This window comes from Coenobita brevimanus, chromosome 11, assembly GCF_032717465.1.
Source record: "Coenobita brevimanus isolate Jiangsu-jjx chromosome 11, ASM3271746v2, whole genome shotgun sequence".
NCBI lineage: Eukaryota > Metazoa > Arthropoda > Malacostraca > Decapoda > Coenobitidae > Coenobita > Coenobita brevimanus.
In genome coordinates this window covers 7,894,096-7,906,595 of record NC_136964.1, presented here as the reverse complement: position 1 = coordinate 7,906,595, position 12,500 = coordinate 7,894,096, and the positions used below count along the sequence as shown (strand labels likewise).

The 12,500-nt window shown below is 45.1% G+C and overlaps 1 protein-coding gene across 1 annotated transcript in view; it reads right to left on the bottom strand.

Annotated features, from left to right (window-relative positions):
- Positions 1-2,122: 2,122 nt before the first annotated feature.
- LOC145411867 (tetraspanin-7-like) overlaps positions 2,123-12,500 on the bottom strand; it is a 19,183-nt gene continuing 8,805 nt past the window's right edge. Inside the window, exons 2-6 of the mRNA XM_080281829.1 lie at positions 7,987-8,175; positions 6,434-6,604; positions 4,146-4,277; positions 3,196-3,279; positions 2,123-2,191 (exon numbers count right to left, since the gene is read on the bottom strand). Of these exons, the coding sequence (XP_080137955.1) occupies positions 2,123-2,191; positions 3,196-3,279; positions 4,146-4,277; positions 6,434-6,604; positions 7,987-8,175 (645 nt within the window). The remainder of the gene's footprint in view (positions 2,192-3,195; positions 3,280-4,145; positions 4,278-6,433; positions 6,605-7,986; positions 8,176-12,500) is intronic.

The following is a 12,500-nucleotide window of genomic DNA, read 5'->3' as shown; positions in this document are numbered from 1 at the left end:
GTGAATTACAGCTTGCATGAATAATTTTGTGTGTGTGTGTGTGTGTGTGTGTGTGTGTGTGTGTGTGTGTGTGTGTGTATAGACTTTCGGTCATAGATGCATACATACTGGAAGCCTATTTTCTCGTCACTCATACTATTCTGCTCGGTTAAGGAAGCTCCCTAACACCTCCTCCTTAGCGATTTACTTTTTATGTTTTATTTATGCAAAGTACTGATATTGGAATGGTTTAAAGGAGAGGATGGGTGGGTGTAAAAGGCAAAATAAATCGCTCAGGAAAAGGTGTTTGGGGGGACAGGGAAGTGGTTGAGGGACGTGTGTATAACCAGGCAGTGGAGCCGCCTGGTTATATCAGTGCCTCCACGTGAAGGCCTCCCTCTCCAACACACAATAATTCTCTCTCTCTCTCTCTCTCTCTCTCTCTCTCTCTCTCTCTCTCTCCCCAAGCCTCCCCACTCCACTCCCCATCTCCCCACTCCCCAAATATCCCACTCCCCAAGCCTCCTCACTCCACTCCCTTCATCCGCTCCCTATCTCCCCACTTCACTCCATTCATCCACTCCCCATCCCTCCACTCCATACCCATCCACTCCCCTAACCAGACACACTCCACACATTTCCACTCCCTCAGCATTCCACTTCTATTCCCCACTCCACACTCATCCTCTCTCCTAGTCAGTTTCCCTCATTAGTGGTGTGGATGAGAGCAAGGTGGAGGTAGGCGTGGATGTGATTAGAAATGTTGAGGTGTTTTTACAAGTGCATGGATCTTTGAAGCAATGTTAGGAACGGTGGGTCAAGGAAACTCCCTAACACCATTTCCTAAGCGATTTATTTTGCCTATGACACCCTTGTGCCCTATTCTGTGGTATATATAAATTGTTCAGACATCGCCATACTCTGCATAACACCATTTCCTAAGCGATTTATTTTGCGTATTACCCCTTACTGCCTTACTCTGTTCTGTAATTTGTTTCGCCATACTCTGCATAACTAACGAACCAAAGGATGTTTACCAGCGATATCCAGGAATAAATCGCTAAGGAAGAGGTGCTAGGGAGCTTCCTTATTCGTCTTAGTGGTCACCGTCTCACCAGGAAAAGTAGGTCTGTGTTAAGTAGAATGCTGAAATGTGTTGAGGTTTGGTCTGGCCCTTTCACCTTAACCTGGCCCAGATTTTCGTCCTTTTGCAGCTTATTTCACGTACAAGAGTGACAGAAAGATTACTACGGCTCTACATCCTATCCACCACTTCTTCGTGACTAGCATCTTAATCTAGTGCCAAATCTCTTGCTACACCATATCAAAGGTGGTGAGGGGGCAATGTTAGGCCAGGTTAGAGTGAATAGGGTATAGGAATGTGATAAGGAATGTGGAGTGATGTGGAAAATGGAGGAAGAGCAGTTGTCACGGATCGAAATTGGGAGTTGTTGGAGTGCATTGATGGTTGTTAGGGCATTGAGGGGTGTGGCAACAATAGAGGAGTGGATTGAGGAGTGGTTGGGGTCAGTGGAGTGGGTTGACGGGGCTGTTATGGTCGTGGTAAGGACTTGTGGAGTGATTGGGGTCAGTGGAGTGGGTTGGGGAATGGTAGGGCCTTTTGGAGTGGTTAGAGGAGTGGTAGGGGCTGGTGGAGGGATTATAGGAGTGGTAGGGGCTGGTGGAGTGGGTTGGGGAATGGTAGGGTCTTTTGGAGTGGTTAGAGGAGTGGTAGTGGCAGGTGGAGTGGGTTGGGGAATGGTAGGGCCTTTTGGAGTGGTTAGAGGAGTGGTAGTGGCTGGTGGAGTGGTTTGAGGAGTGGTAGGGGCTGGTGGAGTGGTTTGAGGAGTGGTAGTGGCTGGTGGAGTGGTTTGAGGAGTGGTAGGGGCTGGTGGAGTGGGTTGGGGAGTGGGGAGTGGAGTAACAAAGACCCCAATTGGTATATTAAAACTCAGTCACCTCCTCACACATGGAAGGAGGTCTCCGGGGGCGCTGGGCGGGGTGTGGGGCGGGGGAGGGAGCGTGCCCCCCCTGACAAACTCCTGCCGATGGTGGCGTGGGCGACGGGCCGGGCGGGGTGGGTGTAGGCGTGGGCGTAGTGGCCGTCGCTGGGCGGGAGTGGGCGGGGGAGCGGGGCCCTTCCTCAGACTTGCTCGTACTTGGCCTTGTTGATGCTTCGGGCCAGACAGCAGGCGAGAACCACACCGAGGAACTGCAGACGAAGGGGCAGATTAACACCTATCAACCACACGTGTCATTTGGCCCTAGATGCTCCCTAACACCCCTTCCTTAGCTGTTTATTCTTAAGGCTCGGAAATAACACCTATCAACCACACGTGTGATTTGGCCCTAGATGCTCCCTAACACCCCTTCCTTAGCTATTTATTCTTAAGGCTCAGAAATAACACCTATCAACCACACGTGTGATTTGGCCCTAGATGCTCCCTAACACCCTTTCCGTACTGATTTAGTTTAGAATTTGGCTGGTGACCCTAGTTTCTTGCTGGTTAAAAAGACTCCCTAACACTTCTTCCTTGGCTATTTATTTTCAAGGCTCAGAATTAACACCTATCAACCACACGTGTCATTGGCCCTATTCTCGTTGGTTATGGAAGCTCCCTAACACCTCTCCCTTACCGATTTATTTTTAAGGTGTAGATTAATACCTGTCTGCCACAAGAACAAGGGTAGATTAATACCTCCCTAACACCTTTTCCTTACCGATTTATTTTTGAAGATGGCTGATTATTATAGTTTGTCTTCTGTTAAGGAAGCTGTACAATTTTAATACAGATACTTACCATCATCATCATTATTATCATCATCACCACCACCACCACCACCAGCATCACCACCACCACCACCACCACCACCACCACCACCACCACCACTGCACCCCTCCCCTTCATCACCCTCCTCCTCCTCCTCCTCCTCCTCATCATCATCATCATCATCATCATCATCACCACCACCACAACCACCACCACCACCACCACCACCACCACCACTATCCTTCTCCTCCTCCTCCTCATCATCATCATCACCATCACCATCGTCATCCTCACCACCACCACCACCACCACCACCACCACCGCTGCACCCCTCCCCCTCATTACCACCCCCATCATCATCATCATCACCATCATCATCATCATCATCACCATCATCATCACCATCATCATCATCATCATCATCATCATCATCATCATCACCCACCTGAAATCCTGCCACGCTGATACACACAATAAGGAGGATATTCTTGTGTGTTTCGAAGAAGTGAACGACGGTATTGAAGCATCCCTGGGGGGAGAAAGAAATTTTAGACCCCTAACACCTTTTCCTTAGCGATTTATTTTTGGGAGAGAAAGGTGGAGTTTTAGCCCCCAAACACCTCTTCCTTAGCGATTTATTTTTGGATACATGGGAATAAAAGGGTTAAGGCATGTGCTGTCTATCTACCTATCTATCTATCTATATAAAACGAAAAAAACAAACAAAAGGCAACTCAGATAGATAGATAGACACATTACCTGGCGGTGTAGACTGATACATATATTCTCTATTAACAGATAGATAAATAGACAGATAGATAAATAGACAGATAGACAGACAGATAGATAAATAGACATATAGATAGATAGACAGACAGATAGATAAATAGACATAGATAGATATACAGACAGATAGATAGACATAGATAGATAGAGACAGATAGATAGACATAGATATACAGACAGACAGATAGACAGACATAGATAGATAGATAGACAGACAGACAGATAGATAGACAGATAGACACATTACCTGACGATGTAGACTGATGCATTATATTCTCTCTATTAACAGATAGATAAATAGACATAGATAGATAAATAGACAGATAGATAGATAGACAGATAGACACATTACCTGACGATGTAGACTGATGCATTATATTCTCTATTTATTAACAGATATAGACAGATAGATAGATAGGTACACAGACAGACAGATAGATAGACAAATAGGTAGACAGATAGATAGATAGACAGACAGATAGATAGACAGATAGACACATTACCTGACGATGTAGACTGATGCAAATATTCTCCCTATTTATTAAGATAGATAAATATACAGAAATAGATAGATAGACAGACAGATAGATAGACAGATAGACACATTACCTGGCGATGTAGACTGATGCAAATATTCTCTCTGGCACCCTGGCAGCAAGATAGAGGATAGGGAGGCTCGTTTTGTTGACCGTACGGCATCGCAAGCCAGTCCGTAGCGTTGACGATACCACAACACGATAGCTGAAAGAGTTAGAATGTTAGAGGGGTGTTAGAAGGGTGTTAGAGGGGTGTTAGATGGATTAGAAAGGGGGTTAGGGTGCTATTATACTTGTTAGAAGCGTGTTAGATGGATTTAGGAGGGTGTTAGATAAGTTATATGGGTGTTAGAAGTGTGTTAGATAAGTTAGAAGGGTGTTAGATAACTTAGAGGGATTGATAGAGGTGTTTAGGGTACTGTTATACTTGTTAGAAGGGTGTTGGAGGGTGTTAGAAGGGTGTTAGAGGATACGGAGGCTCGTTTTGTTGAACGTAGGGCATCGCAAGCCAGTCCGTAGCGTTGACGATACCACAACACGATAGCTGAAAAAGTTAGAATGTTAGAGGGGTGTTAGATGGATTAGAAGGGGGTTGGGGTGCTATTATACTTGTTAGAAGGGTGTTAGATGGATTTAGGAGGGTGTTCTATGGATTAGAAGGGTGTGAGAGGGTGTTAGATAAATTAGAAGTGTGTTAGAAGGTATTAGATGGGTGTTAGATAAGTTAGAAGGGTGTTAGATAAGTTAGAGGGATTGATAGAGGTGTTTAGGGTACTGTTATACTTGTTAGAAGGGTGTTGGAGGGTGTTAGAAGGGTGTTAGAGGATACGGAGGCTTCCTTTTGTTGAACGTAGGGCATCGCAAGCCAGTCCGTAGCGTTGACGATACCACAACACGATAGCTGAAAAAGTTAGAATGTTAGAGGGGTGTTAGATGGATTAGAAGGGGGTTGGGGTGCTATTATACTTGTTAGAAGGGTGTTAGATGGATTTAGGAGGGTGTTCTATGGATTAGAAGGGTGTGAGAGGGTGTTAGATAAATTAGAAGTGTGTTAGAAGGTATTAGATGGGTGTTAGATAAGTTAGAAGGGTGTTAGATAAGTTAGAGGGATTGATAGAGGTGTTTAGGGTACTGTTATACTTGTTAGAAGGGTGTTGGAGGGTGTTAGAAGGGTGTTAGAGGATACGGAGGCTTCCTTTTGTTGAACGTAGGGCATCGCAAGCCAGTCCGTAGCGTTGACGATACCACAACACGATAGCTGAAAAAGTTAGAATGTTAGAGGGGTGTTAGATGGATTAGAAGGGGGTTATAGGGTGTTGGAAGGGTGTTAGATGGATTAGAGGGGTGTTAGATAAGTTAGAAGGATGTTAGAGGGTGTTAGATGGATTAGAAGGGTGTTAGATGGATTAAGGGTGTTGGATAAGTTAGAAGGGTGTTAGATGGATTAGAAGGGTGTTGGAGGGTATTAGATAAGTTAGAAGGATGCTAGAGGGTGTTAGAAGGGTGTTAGATAAGTTAGAAGGGTGTTAGAGGGTGTGTGATGGATTAGAAGGGTGTTAGATGGATTAAGGTGTTAGATAAGTTAGAAGGGTGTTAGATAAGTTACAAGGGTGTCAGATAAGTTAAAAAAGGGTGTTAGATGGATTAGAAGGGTATTTGAGGGTGTTAGATGGATTAGAAGGGTGGTAGAGGGTGTAAGAAGGATGTTAGAGGGTGTTAGAAGGATGTTAGAGATTGTTTACGGCACATATACTTGTTAGGAGGGTGTTAGAGGGTGTTAGAAGGGTGTTAGAGGATAGGGAAGCTCATTTACGATACCACAACACGATAGCTGCAAGAGTTAGAATGTTAGGAGGCTGTTAGAGGGGCGTTAGAAATAGACTGTTAGATGTTAGAAACTGTTAGAAGCCGTAACTTCTTCACTGTTAGGTATAATTTACAAGTTATTTTTCTCTATGCTGGAATATTGCTCACCCTGAGAGAGAGAGAGAGAGAGAGAGAGAGAGAGAGAGAGAGAGAGAGAGAGAGAATGAAGGGGTTAATAAGTAGGTAGACAGATAAGAGACATATTGAAAGTACCTGAGAGAGAGAGAGAGAGAGAGAGAGAGAATGAAGGGGTTAATAAGTAGGTAGACAGATAGGAGAGACAGATATTGAAAGTACCTGAGAGAGAGAGAGAGAGAGAGAGAGAGAGAGAGAGAGGGGGGGGGTAATTAAAACATGGAGAGAAATTCCCGTAGAGGTTATGTACAAATCAAGGGGGGGGGAAAAGACACGTAATTAAAACATGGAGAGAAATTCCCGTAGAGTTTATGTACAAATCAGGGGGGGGGGAGAAAGAGAGAGAGGCCGACCCATTACCCAGCTCTGTAGGGTATCCACGGCGCTGGCTATGGAGGGGATCAGGTGGTACTGTGTTAGCGCCCCGGTCAGCCCGTCTTGAAAGCCTTCCTTGAGATGGTCCCTATACGCCCAGGTGCTGACGCTGGACCCCACCAGGATGACCAGGATGACGAGGAGGAAGGCTGCGTACTGGAATAGATAGATGGGTGGATGGGTGAGAGAGAGAGAGAGAGAGAGAGAAATTTGGCCCGAAAAAGCTGCGAATTATTATATTATACAGTATATACTGTATATTATATGTATTATTATTATTATTATTATTATATTTTAGATCCACCCACCTGCCTTCCACATCCATCCACCCATCCACTCTACACTGAGTGAGTGGATGGTACCCATTTCCATTTGCCCCTACTCACACAGAACCACCCACCTGTCTTCCACACACATCCAGCTACCTATCTTCCACATCCACCCACCCGTCTTCCACGAACCCACCCATCTAGTACATCAAGTGAGTGGATGGTACCTCCCTTCCACCGCCCCTGCTCACCATATACAGTAGAATTTTCCACATACATCCACCTACCTATCTTCCACATGCATCCACTCATCATCCTCAAACCCACCCATCTGCTGCATCAAGTGAGTGGATGGTACCCCTTTCCCTCTGCCCCTATTCACACAGAACCACCACCTCTCACATGGACCCACCCACCTGTCTTCCACATACAGCCACCTATCTTCCTCAAACCCACCCATCAGCTACAACAAGTGAGTGGATGGTACCCCTTTCCTCTGCCCCTACTCAGCACAATCTTCCACATACTGTACATTCACCTACCTATCTTCCTCATGAATCCACCTTCCTATCTCCACATACATCCTTCTCTCATCCTCATGCCTACCCATCTGCAACATCAAGTGAGTGGATGGTACTCCCCTCTGCCCCCTGTTCACTTTATGCTGCAGAATCTTCCACACACATTCTCCTACCTATTTCCCACATCCATCCACCCACCTATCTCCCTCAAACCCACCCATCCGCTACATCAAGTGAGTGGATGGTACCCCTTTCCCTCTGCCCCTACTCACTCAAAGCTACCCATCTTCCACGTATTGCAGACTCACTCTTGTGCATTCCACATACATCCACCTATCATCCTCAAACCCACCCATCTGCCACATCAAGTGAGTGGATGGTACCCTTTTCCTTCTGCCCCTACTCACTATATACAGCAGAATCTTCCACATACATCCACCCACCTATCTTCAAAATGCATCCACCCACCTGTCATCCTCAAACCCACCCATCTGCTACATCAAGTGAGTGGATGGTACCTCGCTCAGCCTCTACTCAATATATACAGCAGAATTTTCCACATACATCCTCCCACCTATCTCCCTTAAACCCACCCATCTGCTACATCAAGTGAGTGGATGGTACCCCTTTCCCTCTGCCCCTACTCACAGCAGAATCTCCCACATCCATCCTCCCACTCATCTCCCTCAAACCCACCCATCTGCTACATCAAGTGAGTGGATGGTACCCCGCTCAGCCCCCTACTCACTATATACAGCAGAACCGGTTGTCCCTTAGCAGTACAGCAGCAGGCAAGCAGACCCAGCAGGAGCATCAGTCCGCCCGTAGCCACCAATACGTAGGGCGCTGTCTCCGAAAATTCCTGCTTGACTTCCATGTAGCGATAGACCTCCACACGGACTATTATTCCAGCCGCCAGTACCACCGCTCCCAATATCTGTAAGAATAAATCGGTGCTAAGAAATAAATAGGTACTAAAACGGTATTAAGGACACTCTCTACCAAATAAAACGATATCATTGAAGCTCCCTAACTAAATCGGCACTAAAACGATATTAAGGAAGCTCCCTAATAAATAAATCGGTGCTAGAACGGTATTAAGGAAGCTCCCTAACGTCATTTCCTTAGCGCTTTATTTTGCATTGGTTACCTAGGATCTGTTGGGTGGAAAGGAGTATAAGTAGGAAGTAGGTCGATGCTAAGGCGATATTAATGCAAGAGAAATCGGTTAAGGAAGCTCCCTAACACCATTTCCTTAGCGATTTATTTTGCTGCTTCACTTCCATATAGCGATAGACCTCCACACGGACTATGATTCCAGCCGCCAGTACCACGGCTTCCAATATCTGTAAGAAATAAATCGGTGCTAGAACGGGATAAAGAACACTCCCTAACATTAAGGAAGCTCCATAACAAAAAATAGGTGCTAAAACGGTGTTAAGGAAGCTCCCTAACAAATAAATCGGTGCCAGAACGGTGTTAAGGATGCTCCCTAACACCTTTTCCTTAGTGATTTATTTTGCTGCTTCACTTCCATATAGCGATAGACCTCCACACAGACTATGATTCCAGACGCCAGTACAACCGCTCCCAATATCTGTAAGAATAAATCGGTGCTAGAACGGTATTAAGGAAGCTCCCTAACAAATAAATCGGTACTAAAACGGTATTAAGGAAGCTCCCTAAGAAATAAATCGGTGCTAAAACGATGTTAAGCTCCCTAACAAATAAATCGGTGCTAAAACGGTATTAAGGAAGCTCCCTAACACCTTTTCCTTAGCGATTTATTTTGCAAACCTAATATCCGTTGGGTCGATAGGGGGATATGTTAGAAATATTTTGGTGCTAAAACGATATTAAGGAAGCTCCCCAACACCTCTTCCTTAGTGATTTATTTTGCTGCTTCATTTTCATATAGCGACAGACCTTCACACGGACTCCTAATATCTATAAGAAATAAATCGGTGCTAAAACGGTATTAAGGAAGCTCCCTAACATAAATCGGTACTAAAACGGTATTAAGGAAGCTCCCTAACATAAATCGGTACTAAAACGGGATTAAGGAAGCTCCCTAACGAATAAATCGGTACTAAAACGATATTAAGGAAGCTCCCTAACAAATAAATCGGTACTAAAACGGTATTAAGGAAGTTCCCTAACAAATAAATCGGTGCTGTAACGATATTAAGGAAGCTTCCTAACTAAATCGGTACTAAAACGGTGTTAAGGAAGCTCCCTAACAAATAAATCGGTACTAAAACGATATTAAGGAAGCTCCCTAACAAATAAATCGGTGCTAAAACGGTATTAAGAAAGCTTCCTAACACCTTTTACTTAGCGATTTATTTTGCTCCCAAACATCTTGTCCTTAGCGATTTATTTTGCTCGCTAACACCTTCTCCTTAGAGATTTAATTTGCTTAACACCTTGTCCTTAGCGATTTATTTTGCTCCCTAACACCTTGTTCTTAGCGATTTATTTTGTTATCACCTTTTCATTAGCGATTTATATTGCTTAACACCTTCTCCTTAGTGATTAATTTTGCTCCCTAACACCTTTTCCCAAGCATTAACGAGCTATATCCTAAAACAAATCGCTAAAAAAGAGGTGTTAGGGATATGGACCTAAATTTATAAACCCGTATTCTCTTCGGGTAAGGACGCTCCCTAACACATTTTCCTGAGGGATTTATTTTGCCGATAATACATTACTGCCCTATTCTGTGTTACGTAAATCCTTCCAATATCGCTATACTCTGCGTAAATAACGTACAAAAGGATATTTACCCCATCGAAAAATAAATCGCTACGGAAGAGGTGTTAGGAAGCTTCATTAGAGAAAGGGGAAATAAACACAGTGAACAGAGTACAGGTAAACACAAGGATGAGGTACAAGGGAGCTTCAGAGAATTTAAATCGAGGTTGCCACTCACTGGATGCGGCGGTTGGCAATGAAGGGATAGAAACAGAAATTAGTAATGGAAAGGGACACCATTTGGGTGAGGGGAGAGAAATACGAACCAACTAACTAACAGGGATCGAACCCGTGGCGTATAGAGAGGGGGGGACTCGGCCATACCCCCCCCGCGTATAACAGAACGGGGGGGGACTGCCATACCCCCCCCCGCGTATAACAGTACCGGGGAGGGGTACTTGGCCATACCCCCCGCGTATGACTACCGGGGGGGGGGGGACTTGGCCATAACCCCCCGCGTATAACAGTACCGGGGAGGGGTACTTGGCCATACCCCCCGCGTATAACAGTACAGGGGAGGGGTACTTGGCCATACCCCCCGCGTATAACAGTACTGGGAAGGGGTACTTGGCCATACCCCCCGCGTATAACAGTACAGGGGAGGGGTACTTGGCCATACCCCCCGCGTATAACAGTACCGGGGGGGGGACTCGGCCATAACCCCCGCGTATAACTACCGGGGGGGAACTCGGCCATACCCCCCCCCGCGTATAACAAGACGGGGGGGAGTCGGCCATACCCCCCCCCCCGCGTATAACAAGACGGCGGGGAGTCGGCCATACCCCCGCCCCGTGTATAACAGTACAGGGGGGGTGACGGCCATACCCCCCCTGCGTATAACAGGGGGGGGAATCGGCCCCCCCCTCTGTCCCAGTAGGCCTACGTATATGCAGGTCTAAATACACATACAAAATATCTACACATGGCATAGGCCTACATATGGCTGGTATAGAAATTATCAACTTCCAGTATCTATCCTATCTATCACATCGATTGTTATAAAAGGATGGTACACTTTTCTCTCTCTCTCTCTCTCTCTCTCAAGCACTTTCATTATCTGCCTATTCTATCTACCTACAGTATTTACCCCTCCATTCTCTCTCTCTCTCTCTCTCTCAAGCACTTTCAATATCTGCCTCTTCTATCTATGTACAGTATTTACCCCTCCATTCTCTCTCTCTCTCTCTCTCTCTCTCTCTCTCATTATGTACATTATGATTTAGCATTTTTTTAAATATATATACATACTGGGTACTGTAGAATTCCCTAATTATATATTTTTCAAAGAGCTCATTCGTTTTTAGCCAAGATACATAAGCTTCTTTATATTATTTTGCCATTGAATATCAAATTAGTGCAATATATCCCTCATGAAGCCTCAAAATGGCCCTAAAAATGCTTGATTTTCAAAAATTTCTTGCGGAGGGTTACGCGCCCCCCCAAGACCCCCCCCTCCTCTAAAAAATATCTAGATTCGCCCCTGTGCCCCCACCCCTCCCGTTTCCATAGACCTTATACGCCACTGGATCCAACTCGCCAAAAGGGGATCCAGCTCTCTATAAGGGGATCCAACTCTCCAAAAGGGGATCCAGGAAGAGGGGAGACGCAAGGGACGGTTAGTCAGCCTGCCATTTTAAATTCAAAACCGTCACCCTCTCCCGAAGTCAGTTTAAATAATGCGTTAAAACTTCTTCGTGAAACAAATCTTATACATTTTTTTTTTTAATTCACGTAGATTTTCATTGTAGCATAGCGTCTCGGTACTAAAATATTGATTAAATTTGTATACCTTTATTTGCCCTAGACTGTCATTCTGAGTGCTGAGTTTTGAATGTGGTGCTGATCACGAAGAAGTGCTATGGATGCAGAGCCGTAGTATTACATAATCTGCCACTGAGTTACGTGAAATAGGCTGCAAAAAAGACGAAGTTCTCCTACTAGTAAGGTGGACGAACGGTTGTCAGCCATTTTGAATTGAAAAACCCTTATTTTGAATTCAGGGTTTAAATTGTTACCCTAAAGCCTCATTATGAAGCTCAAGTCTTTTTACCTCGAGATTTTATATGCCTTGGCTCTGGTCCCAGCACAGCATCCAGGCTCTCAAAATATTGATTAGGATAAAGGCGGACGAGTGCTACCTCCCGCCCGTGCCAGACGTAAGAGTAACGCTAGCCCAAACGAAAAATATCTATATCCTTTTTGTCATAATGTTTCACCGTATTCAGGATATTACAACACAAAATTAATGGATATATTTAGTGATTTGGTAAGGGTAGGACTTGTGATAGCCTCTGAAAACACAGAAGTTGGTATTTACGTATCTATCAACCTCGAGCAGCGTTGTCAAGTTAGGGCTTTTTCCCCGCTTGGTCGAGATGCCTTTGCCACCATTTAGCGGAGATATCCACTCACTCGATGTAGTGCTGCTTTAGGTGTCTGCCCTTTCCACTCTTCCATCCCTCCTCTTCTGTCCTTCCTTCCTTCATTCTTTCCTCTTCAGCCTACGGT